Source organism: Agelaius phoeniceus, chromosome 17, assembly GCF_051311805.1.
Source record: "Agelaius phoeniceus isolate bAgePho1 chromosome 17, bAgePho1.hap1, whole genome shotgun sequence".
Classification (NCBI taxonomy): Eukaryota; Metazoa; Chordata; class Aves; order Passeriformes; family Icteridae; genus Agelaius; species Agelaius phoeniceus.
The window spans coordinates 1,342,826-1,365,537 of record NC_135281.1 but is presented as its reverse complement, the minus strand read 5'-3'; the positions used below and the strand labels follow the sequence as shown (position 1 = coordinate 1,365,537).

Here is a 22,712-nt window from a genome sequence, read left to right as displayed (position 1 = left end):
CCAAACCTGCAGGCTGTGAACCAGGCCCTGAAGCTGCATCTGGCCGGGGTCAGGTACACACAAAAGTGCCATAAATCAGCTCAGGTCAGGTCAGTGCATCCCCTCTGAGCATCAGCAAAGCCACTGGGAAGAGCAAGGGCAGTCCTGAGGAAATAGACTGAGGGGAACAGAGGTAATGGGGTGAAACCAGTCCCTTCCATGGGCTCAGGGGTCCTGTCCTGGCCCTGGCAGCCCCTCTGGGACCCTCTGCTGGACAGGTCTTCTCCTGCAGTGACCCTGGTGTCCCCTCTGTGGTGCAGGGCTGACCACCCCTGCTTGGGTGCCTGGCTCAGGGCAGGGTGACACAGCAGGGACACTGGGCTGACACCTGTCCCAGGAGACAGCCCTTGACAGTCTGTGAGCTGCAGGATCTTGGATTTGGGAGATTTAGTTTCAAGCTTTGTCCATTCTTCCAAATCCAAAAGACGGTGGGGAAGCTCTTACTGGACTTTTCCTTTCCCTGTCCCCATGTCTTAACAAAGTGCCAAGGATTGCAGAGGGTAATTGAAATGTAGAAAAACAGTTTAATCCCTCTTAGAGGGAGGCCAGCTGCCAGAGGAGGCAGCAAAGACACCATGGTGGGCACTAGAATGTGCCCCCAGCAGGGATGCACCTCACACCTCCCTTGCTGCCAAGGGAAGGGATCCTGGAGCAGACAGGACAGGCTGCAGGATCACACCTGGGGCAGCCCCACAGCAGAAGGGAGCAGTGAACTCTGCCACACAGAAGTGAGTGCCCACCCTTGGCAGGGGGAAACCAGTCTGGGAGAGAGGGAGCTCCCCTGCTCCCACCTTCCCACCTCTTCTGCTCCTGCCCCTCCAAAACTTTCTCTTCTCTCCTTTCCCACTCATCCCCCAGCCCCTCAGGGTTTCCTCCCTGCCCCTCTGCCTCTCCAGCACCTGGAACCAGCCTGGCCTTAGCTCTTCTCCTCCTCCTGTGCACACCAGACCTTCACTGCACGGCATTGATCTGCATTGCTTCATTCCATTTCATGGCCCTACTTCCTTTGATTCTTAAGGCAGTTTGAGTTTATCTGGAACCCAGTGAGCACAAGGCAGTCATGGGCTGCCTTAGGAAGAGATTCCTGCTTCAAATATCACCTGTTCTCAGAAGGCAAAGATGTATTTACTATCAATATCCAAAGACATCCCTTTGTAATCAAATCAGGGTGTGAAGTCTCCTCAGGGAGCCTGGTTCCTGTGGTGGTTCCTGTGAGCCTGGTTCCACAGCATCTCTTGGAGCAGGAGGGCCCTGGGCACAAGGGAAGGATTTTACTGGGATTTACTGGGGGAAGAAGGGGAGGGAGAGTGGCTGTGGCAGGCAGAGCTGAGCCTGGGTGGTGTTCAGGGAGGATTTGAGCTTCTGCCTCCTGCAGGGCTTCTCTCCAAGGTGTGCAGGTGGAGCTTGGCCATCCAAAGCCATCTGGAATTCAGATCAATAGCTCAGCCTGGAGCCTGTCCTACACCCCATCCTTCCCTTCTGCCTGGAGGGTTTCCTCTGGGAACATCACCTGGGACTCTCTGTCCCTGCTCTGTGGGCACTGTGGGTGCCAGCTGGCACACCTGAGCCTCCCTGCTGGCACCCCCCAGCCAGCACCACCCCAGATCCACCAGCCCAGTGGGTCCCATGGGCAGGGGACTCCAGGGGGCTGATGCTGCTGGAGAGTACAGCGGGAATTAGGATCACACCTGCAGGGGAATTAGGATCGCACCCACAGGGGAATTACAGGGGCATTAGGATTGCACCCACAGGGACCAGAAGCAGCTGGGCCCCATCAAGGCTAAAGCTGCATTTGATGTTTGGGCAGAAAGGTCAGGTTTGGTGTCAACACTTCCCAGCTAAGGCCATGTCCCCATCCCCAAATGCCTGGGCACTGTCTGTGTGGGGCAGAGGGGCCAATCTTCACTCCCAGAGCAGCACAGCCCAGCAGGGGCAGGGCACAGCTTGGAGGTGAAGGCTGCTGGAGCAGCTCAGCAGGAGGAAAGGAGCAGCCACTGCATGGGGCCGTGCAGCCTCTGCAGGGCCTGGGTCAGGACCAGCCCCATGGGCCCGGGATGCCCAGGGATGCCCAGTGCTGGGAAGTTGCCATGGGTGCAGGGAGCGGTGGGCAGTGCCCAGGGCAGGTGGGCTGAGGTCAGCCTGGGCAGGACCCTCTGAGCAGGGCTCAGGGGAGGGGGACTGGGGTCTCCATTGGAGCAGGATTGGAAGCACAGGCTGTGCTTGCTGCAGCTTTACAAAGCCCAGCTTGGCTCTGCCAACCCACTGGGAGTGACAGAGTTAAATGGAGACTGCAAAGCCCATTAAGCCATGGAATAAATTCCACTTCTTTTTCTTTCGTGCTTCCAAACAATTATTTAAAGCTCTGGCTGCTTTTCATTATTAATATATTTTTGCCTGAGTGAGGAAGATGAGCCTGTCGATTCCTGCCACCCTGCAGTGGTCGCTCCACTCCCACACCCCTTTGCTGGCCTTGCTGCACGTGGGGGACAAGTTCCTGGAGGAGACTGGAGACGCATTCATGGCTGAAAGGGAGAAGCCAGGAGCACAGACTGCCACCTGTGCTCCTCACAGGGACATACCATCTGCATCTCTTAAAAGCCACTCTCTCTTTTTTGAGCAACACTCAAACTAAACCAAAAAGGAACTAAGAAACTAAACTAAAATGTAACAGGAAATAAGAGTTCATTTATACACTCTGTGATTTTAAGTTTTGAGTATGGAAAATCAACTTGTTGATTGACAGCTCAACTCAGATAAATGTTCATTGATTTTTCTTTTAAGCAAACCCAAAAGGTTTGTCATTTTTCCCTTTATAACACAGTAAAGATGAGGATCCCTCTGAACCAAGCAGGATGGGGCAAGACCACTGGGGAGATATTCAGTGAGGATCCCTCGGGGGATCCAGCTGCCTTTCCACCACCCACAGGGATTCTGTATCTGCTAAAAGGAAGGACCAACCCCAGCCCCTCACTGTGGCAGAGGGGACAGAGGGGCTGGCTGGGAGGGTGGCACCGGTGACACAGCTCCTCAGGAGTGGTGCAGCCCAGCAGGAATAATCGTCTGAGCAGCCAACAGCTTCTCAGGTCAGGCTCTGAGTGCTCAGAAACACCTCAGCTCCTATGGAGCTACTGACACGCTGTGCTCCAGGGCAGAACCTGCCAGGAAGGCAGCAGAGGTGTTTGCAATGGTGTCACATTAGCACAGCTGTGGGAGCTGTGCCAGCCCTGGGATCCATCACCTGGGAACACCAGGCACCCTGCAAAGCTGGGGTGCTCAGCTCCAGACTGGCTGGGCTCAGCAGGACCTGCTGGGCTTTGACAGCAGGCTTTCCTCCCAGCTGAGCAGATGGACAGAGCAGGGACCTGCTGGCAGTGCCTCTGTCACGCTGTTCAATCCCACGTGCAGCAGCAGAGCAGCAGCAGCAGTGTTGCTGAGCAGCCTGTGGCTGGGCACTGAGGCACACGAGCGCTGCAGCTGCAGTGGGAACGTGAATCCTGTCCCTCCTCTGCTGGGCCTGCTCTCTCCAGCCCCTGGTCTCAGACCCCTTCTCCTCCCCTCCTGCCTCTGCCATCCTGCTTCTCTCCTTTGTCCCTTAACCGTGGTGGCATTTGCTTTCAGAGGGGGACAGGGATGTGCCCCCAGTGAGGAGAGGGGTGCCAGAGGGGTTCACAGTGGTCTCTCAACATCTGGTCTCTTCTTCCAGCTACAGGGAGGTCTGCGAGGGCTCTGCCACACCGTCCCTGAGCCATGGTCTAGGAAGCACCGGGACCATGAAGGGCTTAGGAGACAACAGAAGCCGCCATCTCTCCGAAAACCTGGACTCCCCTCAAGACTCTCTTTATGCCCCCCAGGACAGGAACCCTTATCTCCTCAGCCCCACCGACTCCTTCACCATGGATCCCCGATTCCCGGCCCAGAACACCGTACACGGAGACTGTCTCCTGCCGCTCAACAACCAGATCTCCAACAGCAGCACTTTCCCCCGCATCCATTACAACTCCCACTTCGAGGTCCCGGATGAAAACCCTTTTCCGAGCCACGCCCAAGCCACAAAGATCAACCGCCTGCCTGCCAACCTCCTCGACCAGTTTGAGAAGCAGCTGCCCATCCACAGGGATGGCTTCAGCACGCTGCAGTTCCAGCGGAGCGACGCCAAGCACCGGAGCGAGAGCCCGGGCCGCATCCGGCACCTGGTGCACTCCGTGCAGAAGCTCTTTGCCAAGTCCCAGTCCCTGGAGGGCCCCGCCAAGGGCAACGTGAACGGGAAGAAGGGGGCAGATGACACCAAGCAAAACCGGAGGAGCAAGAGCAAGGACCGGGCAAAGACCTCCGAGCCCAAGCGCAGGACCAGGTCCAACATCTCGGGCTGGTGGAGCTCCGATGACAACCTGGACAGCGACACCTGCAGCTACCGCAACCCCATGGGGCTGATGACACTGGGCCGGCAGCCCGACCACAGCCAGCCAAAGTACTTCATGCACGCCTACAACACCATCAGCGAGCACATGCTGAAATCCTCCAAGAGCAATAACGACCTCAAGGTCACCCCTTGCACCAATATCCCCATCAACAACGACTCCAACTACATCAAGCGGGGCTCCTGGTCCACGCTGACACTCAGCCATGCCCGGGAGGTGTGCCAGAAGGCCTCCGCCACCATCGACAAAGCCTTGCTCAAATCCAAGTCCTGCCACCAGGACCTGGCCTACCACTACCTGCAGGTGGGTGCCACGGGGGAATCCGGGGTGCTCCGTGCAGGGAGAGCACGGGAGCTCAGGGACATCCTCTTGGTGGGCACCTGTGTGACCTTATCCAACATCTCCAGATGGTTCAGCTGCCAGCTCGGGTCACACTGCCAGGAGAGGGCTGGGGAGGGCCCTGGGAACAGGCCCCTACTCCTCCTGTGGGGACACTGATACTAATGGGGTCCATCTCCCACAGCTGCGGCACAGTCCCAGCGCCTCCAGTCCCTGTGGAGGGGACATGCCACCCCACCTCCTCTGCTGGGTGTGACCCCATTCCCTGCAGGGCTCCCACGCATCCCCACTGCCTGCCCAGGCCCTGCAGTTGCTGGGGAACACTCCTGGGCAGTGGGGACGTAGCTGCCCCATGTGGCTGTTTGCCCTGAGTGCCCACACAGCCGGGAACACTCAGGGGCCACATCTCACCGGACACAGCCCCCAGGCCCCACGGAGCCCCCTGTGCCTGAAGGTCAGCAGCCCTGACTAACGCTCCCCCCTTATCTCCACGCATCCCAGGACGCGCCGGCGTGCCCGGCCAGCCCTGCCCTGCCCAGCTTCCCTGGAGCACTGGTAGGAGCCCAGCGGGCAGGGTGGGGCAGCAGGGCAGTGCCAGCCCCACTTGCATGGCCTGCATGGCTGATGCTGGTTTGAAAGCCTGGCACCTGCAGCTCCAGGTCTGCAGCAGGCTCCAAAAGCGGTGCTGGAGCAGCATGAACCTGGTTGTGCCCAGAGAGAGGAATGAAGACAAATAAGCCAGGCCTGGGTGGGGGGAGGAGGGGACTAGCCTGTGCATGTAAATCTCTAGCATCCTTTTAATGCAAAGGTGCCAGGGGCTTTCCTGGCTGTGCCCAGCCAGGTTAGAGGCTTTAAAAACTGATGAATTATTGAAGCACACTCAGCTTCCAATACCTCGCTGGCCATGGCTGCAAATCAGATTTCCAAGGGACTGAACTGACTGCATCAGGAACACCAGCAGGGAAAATGATCTTGGCCTGGTTTCTTTTTCTTTCCCCCTGCTCCTTCCCGTTAAGCATTTGAGGTTAAAGAGCTGCAGGCAAGCTCTCCGAGGGCCCTGTTCCCTCAGGCTGCAGCACCGAGCCCAGCAGGCAGCCCCGACAGCCCCTGGGCTCTGGGGTGCAAGGCTGCCCTGCTCCTTCCCCCCATGTAATGAGCCTCCGTTTCTCGACAGCCTGACGCAGGGCTGTGGGCACAGCTGGGTGGCACGGGCCTGGCCAGCAGCTGGGCAGCGCCACCGCTCGGCTGGGAGGACACGGCTGCCCCGCAGAGCTGGGACCAGCCCCTCAGCCCCGCGCCGACCGACGCAGGCAGCGCCCAGGTAGGGATCTTGTTTGGAGCAGGAGCTTTTGCCCAGTTCCTCCTGCTCTGATCCTCCTGGGACCGCTGGCCAGGGGCTCAGCCTGCGCCACCGGACTTGGAGCGGGCAGGGAGCAGCCAACAGCCACGACTGGCGTGTCAGGAGAGACACAGGGGACACCAGGGTGTGACCAATATCCCCAGTGCCTGGGGCAGGCCCTGTGCTTGGTTCACCAGTGGTTCACCACCAGAGACAAGACCTCGGGCACCCAGTCCCAAAACCACGGTGCCTGGTGCCCCCCCAAGCTACTTGGGCTCACCTTGTCCCCAGGTGTCCAATGTCAGCCCCAAAGATCAGGGCTCAGGGACCTCACAGGAGCATGGGGTCATTGTATCCCTGCCCCTCCTTGGCACAGGAGAGGCGATGGAGAAGTGACCCCTGGAGCCTGTGTGTGGGGAATGTCTTTTGCAAGGCCAAATGTCCCCTGTCACACCTGGGGACAGAGCGAGCCCACTCCCTCCATGTGCCAGGGGGAGGAACAGCAAGGATCTACTTTCCCAGTGCCTGGGGACACAGGGCCCTGCCCTGCTGCAGAGGGTGCTGCTGCCAGGCAGAAATGCCCAGTGGGTGCCAGAGGTGCAGGGACACAGGGGAGGGCAGGAATGGGATGGGGACAAACAGGACAGCCCAGGCCCCAAGGCTATTCACCTCTCCTGCCCCATTTGAAAGGTCCTTTGGGGGTATTTTGGGGATTCATCAGCAACTATTGGGGGTCCATGTGATGTTTCCAGGCCCTGGAAACATCCATAGCCAGATGTTGTAGCTGGTGATCACCCAGCCCCAGGTCCAGCCCTCCCTATCCCATGAGGGTAGGGAACTCTCAGATCAGTCCCTAGGATGACACAGCTCCATCCTTAGAATACAGTCTCCAAGGAGGGAGGCTGTGCTCCACATCCCCGGTCCCCCTGTCCCCATGGGCCCCTTGGGCAGCTGAGAGTACAAGGAAAGAGGCTGAGGAGCTCCTTGGAGTGGGAGATACCCCAGGCAGGAGTGAGCAGGAGCTGTGGATCCACAGACAGCACTGGAGTGAGGCAGTGTGGTGGCTCAGAGGGGACAGTCACCATTGACCTGATGCATCATCCAGACCAGCCTCCCCAACCCCACCTACAGCCAGACCACCCCAGAGCTTCCTTAACCCCCAGGAGCCCTAAAAATAATTCATCATCCAGAGTGGGTGGCCTGACCAGTGCCAGCCACTCCACGGTGCTGAGTGCCTCAAGCCAGCCCCACCGATCTGCCACGGAGCAGGAGCACAGCCCAGGTCCTTCCCAGAGGGTGCCCTCCAGAGGGACAGCCTGGCTGCAGCTTGCTTCTCAAGGACATGGCTGAGCCCGTGGGACAGCACAAGGGACAGGGAGCAGCGCTGTGCCCGCAGCAGTGCAGCCTGTGCATGGCCCTGCAGCCCTGCTGCACTCAGCAGGGCCTTCTGTGCTGCATGTCCGTGTGTGCATGGCAGAGCTGGCACTTGTGTGATGGAAACCCTGTTTGCTCTTCCAGTCTCTTCCCCCTGACCTGCCCCGAGTGGAGGGAGCACTGCAGCTCCTGCCAGAGCCCAGCAGAGCAGCTCCCCTTCCCCCTGCCCCTGCTCTGTCAGGGCTCCAGGGACTGGGGGACAGGAGAGCAGCACAGGCAGACGGTGCTGCTGGCTGGGGACTGTGCAGCACCTGGTGACAGTGCAGTGTGGTGGCAGCACCTGGTGACAGCTCAGTGTGGTGGCAGCATTGGAGCCCAGCTCCAGGGGTGGACACGTGCCTGGATCCCACACCCCTGCACCACATGGCACCACACGGCCCATGACTGAGCACAAGGAAGGACCCACATCCTGCAGCCCCCAAGTCCCCATAAAGTCTCTGGACCTGGGCATCCTCTTGCTCCCCACTCTTTCAGTAGCCAAAGCACAATGGGCAGAGCCAAGGCCACACCTGGCAGAGCAGCAGGAAGGGCAGCAGGGCCCCACCACCTGTGAGGAACTGCTCTGTGCCTGCCTGGGTGCCCTCATCCCACTTTGGCATGACACACAGTCAGTGCTCAGAGCCCCGGGTGTCACCTGCCAGGAGCTCTGCTGCCACCGAGGGGCTGCACTGGCCACTGTCACGTCTGTCCTTGATCACAGCAGCTGCTCTGGCTGTCACCCCCATGGCAGAGCTGCAGACTGCAGGACAGGCTCCTCACATCCTCCTGCACAGAAACACCCAGAGGACCCCAAACAGCACCCAAAGGACCTGCACTGCTTTTGCAGGGCCCCGAGGGCACCTGCTTGTCTCTGCAGGTGTGACACTTAGGAAACACTTGTCCTGCTCTCTGTCCCACGGGAGCTGTGACACCTGTGAACCCTGTGCAGGCAGAGGTGGGACATGCTCCAAAGTGGGGCAGTGGATTCAGGGGTGTCCTCCCAAGCACCTTCCTTTCCTTGAGTGCTGAGCTGGAATGCAGAGCACCTTGAGAGAAGCTCTGTGCCCTGCTGCCTTGCCAAGGCACAGAGCAGAGGAGAGGCAGGGAAAGCAGCATTAAGGCAGCTTGGTGAGGGCCAGGTGCCACTGGAACTGCTTTTGTGCTGCTGTGCCCAGGGAGCCCAAGGCCAGGGGGCAAATGGAGCAGCCATGGCAGAACTGAGCAGCCCCCAGCCCGTGCCCTCGAGCAGTGGCAGCAGAGCAGCTGTAGAACCCTGAGATCTGAAAGCCCCCACTCTCCTGGGCTGGGCTCAGCACCCCTCACTGCCCCACACCATCCAGCACTGGCCCGGCACAGGGACAGCCAGGCAGCCCCTGTCCTTCATGGCACACTTGGCTGCTGGCTGACCCTGCCCTCCTCAGCCAGGGGCTGCAGCCAGCCTTGCCTGCCCTCACCAGCTCTTCCTGCCCTCACCAACCCTTCCTGCCCTCACCAGCCCTGCCTGCCCTCACCAACCCTTCCTCCCCTCACCAACCCTTCCTGCCCCTCTCCAGCTCTTCCTGCCCTCACCAACCCTTCCTGCCCCTCTCCAGCTCTTCCTGCCCTTTCCAGCCCTTCCTCCCCTCTCCAACCCTTCCTGCCCCTCACCAGCCCTTCCTGCCCTCACCAACCCTTCCTGCCCCTCACCAGCCCTTCCTGCCCCTCTCCAGCTCTTCCTGTCCCTCACTAACCCTTCCTGCCCCTCTCCAGCCCTTCCTGCCCTCACCAACCCTTCCTCCCCTCTCCAGCCCTTCCTGCCCCTCACCAACACTTCCTGCCCTCTCCAGCCCTTCCTGCCCCTCACCAGCCCTTCCTGCCCCTCACCAACCCTTCCTCCCCTCTCCAGCCCTTCCTGCCCCTCACCAACCCTTCCTGCCCTCTCCAGCCCCTCCTGCCCCTCTCCAGCCCTTCCTGCCCCTCACCAACCCTTCCTGCCCTCTCCAGCCCTTCCTGCCCCTCTCCAGCCCTTCCTGCCCCTCACCAACCCTTCCTGCCCCTCTCCAGCCCTTCCTGCCCCTCTCCAGCCCTTCCTGCCCTCACCAACCCTTCCTGCCCCTCACCAACCCTTCCCGCCCTCACCAACCCTTCCTGCCCTCTCCAGCCCCTCCTGCCCCTCTCCAGCCCTTCCTGCCCCTCACCAACACTTCCTACCCCTCACCAGCCCTTCCTGCCCCTCACCAACCCTTCCTGCCCCTCTCCAGCCCTTCCTGCCCCTCACCAACCCTTCCTGCCCCTCTCCAGCCCTTCCTGCCCTCACCAGCCCTTCCTGCCCCTCACCAACCCTTCCTGCCCCTCTCCAGCCCTTCCTGCCCCTCACCAGCCCTTCCTCCCCTCTCCAGCCCTTCCTGCCCTCTCCAGCCCTTCCTGCCCTCACCAGCCCTTCCTGCCCTCACTAACCCTTCCTGCCCCTCTCCATCCCTTCCTGCCCTCACCAGCCCTTCCTGCCCTCTCCAGCCCCATGCTGGCCCAGACCCCACAGGCAGGAGGTGCAGCTCAGCCTGAGGAGAAGGCAGGCAGCAAAATGCAGTCTGCAGTCAGAGCTGACATCACGGTGATCGATATAAAAGTGATTCTCAGGGTCCTTGTCTCCTCTGGAAAGGGTCAGAGCCAGGCATCCCAGTGACCTGTGGGATCCTCCCAGTGGCAGGACTCAGCTGGAGCCAGTGGGGTCCCTCCTGGCCTCAAGGCCACCAGTACAGACAGAGGCAGCACTCCCACCCAGCAGGGAAAGGGTTCTCAGCTCTTGCATTTATCAGGACCTGAGATTTGACAGCCACAGCCCCTGAGCTGGACAGTGGTGTGAGCTTGGCCTGGGAGCCATGGCCAGGCATAAAGATGGCAGGAGCAGAGTGGAAAGAGCTGGGAGATTCCACACCAGCAGCAGTGGGCCCAGGGAGGCCTGGCCAGTGTGTGTCTCTCACATGGGAGACTCGCTCCACTTGGGTCCCAGCTGGATCTCACACACCTGGATCAGCCCTGCCTCTGTTCCACACCCCCAGGAATGTGGGTGCTGGGTCATGGGTGCACTCCAGGCAGGGGCCTGTCCCCAAAGCAGCCCCAGGGGTGGTTTGGGGTCTGTTCCAGAGTGGGCACATGGAGCAGGCTGGCAGGACACGGGCTGAGTCCCTGCTCCTTCGGGCAGGAACAAACCCTCAGCTGTGAGCTGTGGATTGAGCCTGCACCTGGACACAGCCTGCAGATGTGAGCCTCACCTGGAGGTGCTCCAACCCAACACCATCAGACACAGCCTCAGACTGGCTCTGGCTCCCAGGGAAGCCCTGCTGGGAGCAGGGATGGGAACAGGCAATGCAGGGCTGGCTCCTCACAGCTGCAGCACAGCCCTGCATCCCCAGAGCACCATGTGAGCTCTGGCTGCTCAGCCCCATGGCTCCCTGGGCAGCAGGGCAGGGCCAGCAGCTCCATCCAGCAGAGCCAAGGTGGAATCTCCTGTCAGCACAAGCTGTGCTCAGCACAAGGGCTGGCACTGCTCCCCATGGCATCCCAGCTGCTGCCCTAGTCTGGGCTGCCCTGGCACTGGTGTGGCATGGACATGGCTGTATCCTCACATCTGGCCTGGCTGCTCCTTGGCCACGTCCTCGAGGGCAGGACAAAGGTCAGCAGCAATTCAAGTGAGCCACAAAGCCAAGGCTTGCTCCTGGAAGCCTGGGCTTCCCCATCTTTCTCCTGACTTGTCCCCCACCACATGTGGCTCATCCTGGTCAGTCCTGGGTGCCCTGGCTCTGCTTCTGATCCCCCCCACAGGATGGGCAGGCGGGGTGGAGGCTGCTGTGTCTGCTCAGTGCTTCAGGCCTCCTGTGGCACCAACAGTTCACTCCTGTCTAGTGAGGGAACAAGAGACTGTGTCTGCTTTAAATTAATTGTGGAGTTGTCATCTTGCTGGGGTTAGAAGTGCTTTTCATGCCCAAGGTGCCACTCATCTCTCAGCAGAGAGGCCAGAACAAGGTCTGTGTGCCCAGGCTCCTCTAGAGGGACTTGTGAGCCTGACTTGTTTCAGGAAGTAATTTCAGCCACTCAGAGTCACATTCAACTCAAAACCTTAAAGAGCCCATGAAGGTCTGGGCTCTGAGCCCCAAGCTCTGTCCACAGCAGCACTTTTATGTTCAGTGACGTGGTCTGTGTGATGAACAGCCGGGTCCAGCCCTGTCCCAATGCCCCACAGAGGCCCAGTGAGACCGTCCCCTCCTCCCCCTGTGACGCCTGGCATTGTGCAGCTTGTCCTGGCTGTGTGAGCATGTCTGGAATGGAGGTGTCCAGTGGCAGGGAATGGCTGTGATGTGCTAAAACAGAGGCCACCAAAGCAAGGGCTGCCTGGCATGAGCTGCTAAGGGAGGGTTGCGAAGGAATTGTGTTGCTTATTCCCACTACACCACAGCAGAAGCACAGCAATCTCCCCAGCTCCCCACGATCCTGCTGGTCCCAGGATGGTGGGCTGCGCCCTCCCTCACATCTGCTGATGCTGCCCTTCCTCCTGCAGGTGCCCCACGGGGAGTGGAACAGCACACTGTCCCGGGACAAGGACAGCGAGATCCCGTGCCGGCGCATGCGCAGCGGGAGCTACATCAAAGCCATGGGGGATGATGACAGCGAGGACTCAGAAACCAGCCCCAAACCATCCCCAAAAACTGCAGCTCGGAGGCAGAGTTACCTCAAGGCCACACAACAGTCCCTGAGTGAGCAGAGCACCACACAAAGGTAACGCTGGAGCTCCTCTGGGAGCTCTGCACAGGCCCTCAGGGCCACCCCTGGAGCAGTCCTTGGGTTGCAGCACCCCACAGAGTGTGGCATCAGAGCCCAGCAGGGCTCCTGCACCCCAGCTCTAACAGAGAGATGAGGAGACAGCTTGACAGGAGAAGATGTGGCACCCCATCCTGGTGATTCCCAGTAGCCCCGGCGTTAGGAGCTGCTTTAGGTCTCTGTCCCCTCAGCCATGGGGGGAGCACTCCTCTGATGGAGCTGTGGGGATTTCCTCTTCAAGCATCCTCTGCTCTGGGGGAATGCAGAGATCCCAACCCCAAGAGGCCTCTTGGCCATGGAAGCTGCTCACCTGGCATGGCTGAGGACACTCAGCCTGCTGGGACTGTGCCTGGAGCTGCTCTGCTCCAGAGGTGTGCAGGTGTTCCAGCTGTTCCACCTCTGGAACAGAAAGGTGGCACACTGGGATGGAGGATATCCTGAAGGGCTGAGAGGTTTTTGAAGGAGGAAGACCCACAGTGGTTTGAGCCAGACAAAGCCAGGGGAGCAGAGCAGGAGCTTTGCTGGGCCAGAGGCTGGTCCTGAAGGAGGGGCTCTGCATAAGCTGGGCAGTGATGCCGTGCAGTGTCCTCAGCACCTGCTCCACATCCCGGGACAAGGCACCTGGGGGCTCTCAGTGCTCCGGGTGCTGCAGCTGGGGCAGCTGTGGCTGCTACAGAGGAACTGCTGGGGATGAACTGCTGAGGCTCAGCAGGCAGAGGGAAGTGGGGTGCAGGCAGCGCAGGGGCACCTCACAGAGCCTTCGCATCAAGACCAGGTGCTGCTTTCTGCTGGGAGACGGTGATAAAATCAGCTGTAGGGAGCCCTGGAAATGCCTGCTCTGGATCCATTCCTGTTCTGAGCCCTCACATCCGCCTCAGGGGAGCAGGGTGGGGTCCTGGGGTCTCTGGTGAAAAATACCCACCTAGAGAGGCTGGGGCTCCTTGTGCCCATGCAGCCTGTCCCTCGGGATGTGGCCTGCCCTGAGCGCTGGGCTCAGCCAGGGCCGGGCCAGGCCTGGGGAAGCTCTGGGGAGCGCGGACAGAGGGATCGGCTGCGAGGGCTCCGAGCCCTACAGGAGCTCTGCGGGGCAGGACCCGGCAGAGCCTGGCCGGGAACGGAGCCGGAGCTGGAGCTGAGGATAGAGCCGGGGCTGAGACCAGGGATAGAGCCAAGAATGTAGGCGGGACTGGGGCTGGAGCCGGGAATAGAGCCGGGGCCGGAGCCGGGAATAGAACCGGGGATGGGGCCGGAGCCGGGAATAGAACCGGGGATGAGGCCGGAGCCGGGAATAGAACCGGGGATGGGGCCGGGGCCCGGCCGGAGCCGGGAGCGGAGCGCGGCCGCCACCTGGTGCCCGACCCTCGCCGTCCAGCGCAGCCCCGAGCCCCGGCAGCCGAGGGACCCCGGGCTGGGGCTGGGACAGGGGGGCCGCAGGGCCAGCCAGAGCCAGGGCAAGGCACAGGGCCGTCCCTCTGCGATGGTCTCTGCCCCTCCAAGGGCTGCTGGCCGCTCGGTGACGCGGTTTCCCCGCGGGCAGGCGGAGGGAAGGCCGGAGGGGTGGCACAGGGACGCTGCCCATGCCAGGACGCGGCTGGCTCGTGGCGTGAGCTCACAGATAAAATTCTCAGCATGAGGGAAAGCCAGCAGTCAGCAGAGAGCCCAACGCTGGGGGAGTCGCAAGGCCCTTGGGCCCCAAGACCCTCCAAGGGGTGTCTCCTCCATCTCTCCTGGCAGAGGGGACAATTCCCCGCTCCCATCCCACCCCGGGATGGACACCTCAGAGTCCCTGTGGGATGCCCACAGGCTGCACAGGGCCTGCTGTGCCCCCAGCTCTGCTGTCCCCAGGCAGGTGCCAATCAAAGCTCTGTACCCACGGCCCTGGCAGATGTGGGGGAGGCGACCATGAGGGCCTGTGCTGGGATCACAGGCCATTCCAGAGGGAGAGGGGAGAGGCCCCACAGCTGTCCTGGGCCACTGTGGCTGGCGATGTCCCCCTCCGTGTGCACGCAGACTCCTTCACACATGGTCTTGTGGTGGAACAGAGCCCCAGGGGAGCCCCATCCTTCCCAATCCCTCCCTGCCCCATCCTTCCCCATCCCTCCCTGCCCCCATGTGCCTGGGTTTCAGTTGAGGTCTGGGCTGGGTCAGGTTCAGTGAGAGCCCGGCTCTCCTGTGCACAGCCTGCTGCTCTGCCCCAGGACATAGTGGCAGTTTCTCCCAGCAAAGCTGTACTGGAAATACTGATCCACTGCTCGTGCAGCATTGTCATTCCAGCTAGGTTCCCACTGGACTTCTTCCAGATAATCTATACAAATGTAAATATATATATCTTGCAGTTGTTTCCAATTGCAAAGTCCACAAAATACAAATTAAAAGTCATTTCTTACCTTGCCTCTCCCCCCTTTTCCAGCAATCCAGGCAGTGCTGTGGCTGGAGGCTGGCACAGATCGCACATGCTCCCTGAGGCTCTGCTGGACTAACTTGGCATCTGCAGTGCTTTCCTGGGGCAGCAGGACCCAAAATCTTGCCCTTCTCCTTCCACTGCACCCCACAACCATTTCCCTGTGTGCCATTCCCAGCCAGGGGCTGGCAGGGCAAGGAAGAGCTGCCTTCTCCACAGCCAAGCAGTGGGCACAGTGCCCAGCATCACCTCAGCACTGCCATGCGTGCCTGAGCCTGTGCCCATGCCCGTGCCTGGCAGAGGGGCCGTGGGCAGGGGGGTCTGGCCGTCGGCAGGGGGGTCTGGCCGTGGGCTGTGGGGTCTGGCCATGGGCAGGGGGGTCTGGCTCTGCCCCAGCACTGCCCCAGCCATGGGGACACCCTGACACCCTCTCTCTGCCAGCAGGAGCCTGGACCGCCTGGACTCTGTCGAGATCCTCCTACCTCCGAAGTTCCCCACCTGGGAGGAAGAATACAACCAGATCTCTGACAGTGCCAACGAGTCCAGCTGCATCAACCAGGTGAGATGCTGGCACAGGCAGTGAGGAGGCCAGCTCAGGAGGGAAGGAGCATCTTCTTCCCTCTTCAAAGCAAGGCACTGGCTGTGCTCCAGGAGCTGCACAGGCTGTTCCCTGGCAGCTTTACCAGTGTCATGACCAGCTCTTTAATCAGGATTCCTATTAGACCTCCTTCCTGCAGCTTTGCCTCCTCTCACGCTGCTGGCGCAGCCAAAACCCCTCTGCCACAGATATGGTAACCCAGAGGGTGCCCCACAGTGCTGGGTGAAGCTCATGGCTGCTCTAGGTGCAGGGTCTCACTGTGTCACCCCCAGAACCATCTACAAGGCTGTTCAACCTTGTTGCAAGCCCCTCATGCCCACTGGGTTGGTCCAGAGCCGACCTCATCTGGTGATGTCCAGCCTGGGACTCCGCAGGGTCACCAGGGACAGTCACCCTGCTCAGCTCAGGACCTCACCCCTTGTGCAGCAGACTGGCCCCAGGAACAAAGAGCCCACAGCTGGGGAGGCTGTCCAGCCAGCCAGCTGGGCATGTCTCTTTTGGATATTCCTGGGCACCATGGCAAAGCCAAGGATGCCTGTGAGATGCTGGCAGAGGGTGGCAAACCCCTTGCCACAAGGTGAGCTCATGCCCCAACCACAACATTTGGGATGTAGTTGATGCAAAATGGGTCTAACTTCCCACACTATGGTTGTGGGGTTGTTCTGGAGCTCCCTGGGGCTGGGATTGCTCTGAAGCTGCCTCCCAGGCCACAGATAACTGGTGCCAGGATGAGCAGAGGTTCCACGTGCTCATCTCAGCCCTTCCACCGCAGGGCAGCGATGGCCCCATGGCTTTGCCCAGCAAGCCCTGTCACCCCAGGCCTCTGCCCCATCTGTTCCTGTGTGTCTGCACGGGCAGCACCCCCACACTGCTCTGTGTGTGTAGGGGACCAGAGCAGCAGGGAGCATCAGAAGCCCTGGGGGAGGGGGGACAAGGGCATGTCCTGCCTGTGTTCCCATCCAGGTGTGGGGGGCACTGAGCCCTTGGCTGGAGTCTGCTGCTGTCCCAGAGCAGTCGGAGCCCTTGGAGGGGAGCTGGGGGAGCAGGGGCATTGCTGGGCATTCCTGTTCCCTGTGGCCAGTCCTGACCCTTGTGCAGCAGCAGCAGCAGCAGCAGCAGCAGCCATGTGCTGGGTGTCTCAGTGCACAGCGGGGTCAGCACCACCGTGTCCTCGTCCTTTGCGTGTCAGTCCGTGCTGAAGTCCCTGCAGGAGACCATGGCTCTGTGCTCTGTCCATGTCCAGAGCTGCTTCCAGGAGCTGAGTGCAGCAGCCCCACAGAGACATCAGGAGGGTCTTGGAGCTGAAGGGTCTGAGCAGCCCATGATGAGCCAGGAGCTGCACAGGCAGCCAGCCCAGAGCCAGGCTGGTGGCACTGGGATTGCTGGGGACACTCCGACTGCCACAGCACCCGCTCACACGGGGGGCTGCTGCCAACACAGGCACTCTGCCACTGTCCCCTGAAAACCAGAGAGCTCAGCTGCAGCTGGTCAGGATTGAGAGGCCTCCCACAAACTGCATGTCTGTTGGTCCAGAATGGAGCTGGTTCATGGTCAGTGTGTGCTGGTCTCATCCATCTCAGTGCCAGAGGCAGTTCCTGCCCTGCCCTCACTTCAGTGCGACCTCCACCACCTTCCCTGTGTGTCCAGCCAGACCCCAGTGTCTTCCCACATGGAAACACCCCTAACTCTGACAGACAAATCCCCTCTGCTCGGTCCCACTCAGCTCCACCTCTGGCAGTCCAGGGATCACCAGGTGCATATGTCAGCACCTCCGGTCACACCAAGGGGGACAGAGCTGGTGACCCCAGCACTGCCAAGCCCCACCATGAGCTGTGCCCTGTGCAAGAGGGCCAGGCCCATTCCCAGAGCCAAGCCTCTTCCCTCAGGCACACTTTGAGCCTACATTCTCCCCAAGAGGGTCATCCAGGGCAGGCGGTGCCAGGCAAAGCCCTGAGGGTGGAGAGGAGGAGGAGAAGGCAGCCGTGCCCTCGGGCAGTGCAGTGTCTGTCAGGACTCTGTCCATATGTGTGCCGTGGCTTTGCTCTGCTGGGGAGGCAGAACAGCTTCTGTGTGGCTTCTTCTGGCACAGGGGGACAGCAGCGAGGTGGCCAGGCCAGCCCTGCAGGCTGCAGGACAGCTCCCCCCACACGGAGCACTCGGGCTGCCCACGGCTCTGTGGGCTCTGAGGTGTGGCCAGTGCTGGGGGCTACCCAGAGGTGCTCAGTGGGAGCCACAGCCACCTTGTGCAGCTGCCCCTGTGTGCAGAGGGCTGTCCCAGCACGGTGTCCCCAGTGTCCCCTGTGGTGTACATGGATATGGTGCACACAGCAGGCTGAATGCTCAGCAGCTTCTCCCGTGGTTGAGGTGTCCTGTGGAGCTTTGCCGTGTCCGTGCCACTGTCTGAGGGGCGTGTGGCCTCGCTTGGCATCTTACGAGCTCTGCAGTTTGTACTGAAGTGTCAGCAGCAGTGGCCCCAGGGGACAGCCCCCTGCTCCCCTTGTGCTCAGTCCCTGTGCAGTCACTGTCTGTGTGAGGGGCTCCCTGTTCTTGGCCTTTAACCTTCTCCAACTCTTTCTTCCAGATCTTTGGACCCCCCTCACTTATCCCTCAGATATTTACCCATGGAGAGCAGGTATTGTCCCACTGGCGTTTCTCTCATCCTTCCTCATGGAGCTTTCTGGGGCCAGCCTGGACACCCGTGGCAGGGTGTGAGGTGGGCTCTGGGGTCAGCCCATGCCCAGGCCAGTGGCAGGAGAAGGAAAAGAGGAGGAGAAGGAGACAGCACTCCTTACCCAGGCACTGCAAGGCAGCTGGAGAGCTTGAGTCCTGGGCCCAGCAGGGGCTTAGGGACCCTCAGTTTTAAGGGGAAAGCAGATGAACTTCTTAAGCCAAACCTCATGGAGCTCAGATGCCAGTGCTGGGCAGAAACAATGTCCTTGTGTGCCAGGAGAAAGAAAGGGCCAGGAGAGATGGATGTGGGCAACAGGGCCAGTCTCAGCATCTCTCACCTGTATTTCAGACCAGTCTGCTCTGGGCTGGGTCTGGTTTGACCTGGCTGAGCCTCTCCCAAGACCGAGTTTGCCCAGCAGCTGCCATGGGACAGCAAGGCAGGGTTGTGGGCAGGAGGGAGGAAGGGGAGTGCAGTGGGAGAGCTGCCCCAGCCCTGCTCACCCCTGGCCACAGCCAAGCCCTCTCCTGGCCCTCACCAGGGATGGGGCTGGGGTGGATTCCAAGACCCACCCTAGGCAAGTGTGGGGGCTGTCCCCCAGCCCACAGCTCTCCCCTGCTGTCTCCCCACATTCTCCCCCGAGGAGCAAGCATGCCCTGGTGGGCTCTCACATTCAGGCTGAGGTATCCCAGCTGTGCTGGGATGAGGCCCTGGCAGAGTTTGCACTGGGATCTTGGCCACAGGTGCTCTCAGCAGCAGGACTGGGGGTGTTTTACAGGCACTGTGCTGGTAAGTGTCCCCTACTCCACAAGCTGGGACCCTCTCCCCTCCAAGGAGGGGCCCTCTTCCCTCTCTCAGCAGAGAGCCCCGGGCACCCTGTGCCCAGCAGCACTGACCACTGACCACTGACCACTGGACCTGCCGTCCCCCCTGCCCTGAGCAGGACCTGCAGGAGCGGCCGGAGGGCGAGGAGCAGGAGGGACGGGACGGGACGGGACGGGACGGGAAAGGAAGGGAAAGGAAGGGAAAGGAAGGGCGGCCGCAGGCAGGGGCTGACTGTGCTGTCCCCGTGCAGGCACCCGAGCCGGAGCTGGGGGAGCAGTACGAGCCCGTCTGCGACTCCACCTACAGCGAGGCCGAGTCGGCGGCTGCGGAGGTGCTGGACCTGCCTCTGCCCAGCTACTTCCGATCCCGGAGCCACAGCTACCTCCGCGCCATCCAGGCGGGCTGCTCCCAGGAGGACGACACGGGCTCCGTCCGCTCCATCTCCCCGCCGCCCACGGGCAGCCTCAGCGGCAGCAGGACCCTGCCCACCAACAGCAGTGAGTGCCGCGGCGTGCGGGGACAGGGACACGGCTGGCACTGCCTGGGGGCTCTCGGGCATGCGAGGCGCTGGGCTCGGCTACCTGCATCCCCGGCCGTGGCTGACCGTGACTTTTGGGGCGTGTTGGGGCTTGCTGTGCGGCCGAGAGGATGGGCAGCAGCTGGATGTGGGTGCTGGAATGGCAGACAGGCTCTGGGCTCTGTGTCAAAGGAGGTGTGACCAGCAGGTCAAGGGAGGAGATTCCTCCTGCTCTACTCTGCTCTCATGAGACCCCTCCTGGAGAGTGACTCCAGCTCTGGGGCCCTTGACACAAGAAAGATGTGGAGCTGCTGGAGCAACTCCAGAGGATACCATGGAGATGATGCTCCAAGGGCTGGAGCCCCTCTGCTCCGGAGATAGGCTGAGAGGGTGGGAATGTTCAACCTGGAAAAGAGAAGGCTCCAGGAAGATCTTAGAGGTTAGTGAGGTGCTTGCACAGGTTGCCCAGAGCAGCAAGTGTCCGAGGCTGGACAAAGCTGATCCAAGGTTGGACAGGGCTTGGATCAACCTGGTCTAGTGGAAAGTGTTCCTGCCCAGGACAAGGGTGGGACTGGATGAGCTTTAAGCTCCTTTCAACCCAAACCATTCTGTGACTCTGTGATGACACATAGAGAACCCAACATCCCTGGCTGTGGAGTACAAACAGATCTTGCACTGAGTTTTAAGGCACCAACAAGCATTCCCAAGCCCCAGAGCCCAGCATCCCTGTGCTGAGCCATGGCAGCATTTCCATAATGCTCCAAGTCACTTGGTCTGCATCACTTTGCATCAATTTTTCCAAGGCAACCTGTGCCCTTCCCAGCTCTGGCCAGCCCCGGTGCTCCAGATGGGGCTCAGGTGTAGCACAAGGTGTGAGGAGCTGAGAGGTCCCATCCTGGGGATAATTTTGGGAACTGGTTAGCAAAGGTGATGCCTTGGTGTTCCTGAACATGGTGGCGCCTGTTCATGGTGCAAGGCAGGTGGCAGAGCAGGCAGGAGGAATGCAGAACCTCCCCAGGGCTGTCTGTGGAGGCAGCACATCCCATCCCCATGGGTCCCCAGCAGGATGGGGCCTCTCAGCACCAGCCCTGGCACCAAGGGGGGTTCAGAGCAGCCTCAGCTCATCTGCTGTGGGCAAAGCTACCACAGGACTGGGATGGGATGGGATGGGATGGGATGGGATGGGATGGGATGGGATGGGATGGGATGGGATGGGATGGGCTGTCAGTGGGAGACAGCACATCCCAGCTCTGGGTAGAGTGGGGAATGGGGAGGAGGCACTGCAGCCTTCCTGCCTGGATGCAGACCTTCCTCCCCAGGGATATGGGCATGGAACATCTCCCTTCAGTGGTCTGAGCTGCAGAGCCATCCCAGTCAAGGTCCCCAGGATGAGGCAGGAACTGGAGGACATCCCTGGGAGGGATGGGCTGTTTGCTCAGCCCTGTCCCTCCTTCCTGCCACCCTCTCTGCTCTGCTCTGTCCCACTCCCCACACCTGGCTGCCCCTGTCCCACAGCCCTCTCCTTGCTCTCAGTGCTGCTGAGCTCAGTGCTGCCACAGGTCCAGGCTGGCACCGGGCAGCAGCAGCAGGCACAGCACAGAGGGGGCTTCCAAAATGCCTGGGTGCCACCTCTCTCTGACATGACCCAGCACAGTTCTGCTGGTTCCCAGAGCATCCCCCAGCCCTTCACATTGGCTGCTGGGCCTTGGGGAGGGAAAGGGTTTTGGTGGAGGATTGAGGAGCAGAGAGGAGCATCTGTGGTTGTGCATGCACAGGATGTGGGAGGCAGGAGACACATCTGGACAGCACTCACACCTCTAATCAGCCATCTGGGCTCAGTTCCCTTGCAAATCATGGAATTATTTTGATTGGAAAAGCCCTTTAGGATCAAGTCCAACTGTTAACCCAGCACTGCCAAGGCCACCACAAACCCATGTCCCCGAGTGCCACATCCACAAGTTTTTTGAACACTTCCAGAGATGTGTTCCACCACTGCCCTGGGCAGCCTGTGCCAGTGCCTGAGCACCCTTTCCATGAAGAGCTTTCCCTAATATCCAACCTAAACCTAAACCTCTCCTGGTGCATCTTGAGGCCATTTCCTCTCATCCTGCCACTTGTTACTTGGGAGAAGAGCCTGATCCCCACCTGGCTGCACCCTCCTCTCAGGAAGTTGTAGAGAGTGAGGTCCCCCCTGAGCCTCCTTTATTGCAGGGTGAGCCCCTCAGCTTCCTCAGCTGCTCCTGGGGCTCCAGCCCCTTTCCCAGCTCCATTTCCTTCCCTGGATACATTCCAGCTCCTCAATGTCTTTCTTGTCACAGGGGCCCAAATGGACACAGCACATGAGGTGCCTCACCAGTGCTCAGCGCAGGGGACAGTCACAGGGGACAGCCACCCCATGGCTGGTACAGGCCAGGTGTCATTGGCCTCTTGCCCACCTGGGCACACCTGGCTCATGTTCTGCTGCTGTCAACGAGTACTCCCAGGGCCTTTTCTGTGCATCCCCGAGGCTCTAAGTGGCTGGTGGTGTAGGGGAGGGGCCTCCCAAGCAGCAGGTGGCAGCTTGGTGGCATCAGCCTGGACACACGGGGAGGGGTGGGTGCACTGTCACCTGCAGATGTAACGGTCACTCGAGGCCTCTGCTCCATGCAGGGCTCTGGGATGACACCATTAAGAGCCCTGATCCAGACACATCCCAGGGACACCTTCCTTCATCCAGCATCTGTGCACCAGCCCAGAGCAATGGGGACCACCACGCTTTTGTCTGTGCAGGGACACATCCTAAAGAGGCACCAGCAGCAGCAGTTCTGGGGCCAACACAGGCTTCTTGTTCCTTGAGGGCCATGTGGGGGTTGGATGCTGAAGCAGAGGGATTTGGGCACCGTCTGAGGGCAGGAGGAGGGGCAGGAAGCTGCATGCGCGGTGTGTGGGGAGCACGGGGGAGAGCCCTGACAGCTGTCACACCCCTGCCACGCCAGTTCCTCCCACTAATGCCTGTGTCATCGGCACATTACAGGGCAATTAGCTCCCGTTTGACAGCCAGCGAGACAGATGATGAGCTGCCCTTGATCAGCCTTAAACAAAGCTTTGTGCCTCGCACAGCCGGAGACTCAAAAGCCCCAGTGGAACCCATTCCTCTAATTGCCAGGCCTGCAGTGACAGCCGCGCCCGCTCCCAGCACCACAAAAGGCTCCCCAGCCCCGGCTCCTGCTTATTAGAGGCAGCTCTGGGAATTACTTGTTTAATAGACTGCTTGCAATGCAGAGCAGAGTATTTGATGTCCAGGGGAAACAGGAAAGCAGAGGTGAGCAAGCAAATACAGCAGGGAAAGCTCACACCAAGCCAGTTGTACTCGAGCTCTCCC

The 22,712-nt window shown here is 60.5% G+C and overlaps 1 protein-coding gene across 8 annotated transcripts in view; it reads left to right on the top strand.

The window, feature by feature from the left end:
* The window catches only part of DLGAP4 (DLG associated protein 4), a 156,122-nt gene that overhangs the window by 90,660 nt on the left and 42,750 nt on the right, over positions 1–22,712 (top strand). For 4 of the 8 annotated variants that reach the window (XM_054644551.2, XM_077187360.1, XM_077187358.1 and 1 more), the window contains 6 exons: positions 3,743–4,760; positions 5,971–6,117; positions 12,083–12,300; positions 15,188–15,302; positions 17,923–17,973; positions 19,085–19,331. In XM_054644551.2, coding sequence (XP_054500526.2) covers positions 3,810–4,760; positions 5,971–6,117; positions 12,083–12,300; positions 15,188–15,302; positions 17,923–17,973; positions 19,085–19,331 — 1,729 coding nt within the window. In that variant the 5' untranslated portion in view covers positions 3,743–3,809. Of the gene's footprint in view, positions 1–3,742; positions 4,761–5,297; positions 5,352–5,970; positions 6,118–12,082; positions 12,301–15,187; positions 15,303–17,922; positions 17,974–19,084; positions 19,332–22,712 lie in introns of all 8 variants that reach the window. The other 4 variants (XM_077187362.1, XM_077187361.1, XM_077187363.1 and 1 more) reach the window with 4 other exon arrangements.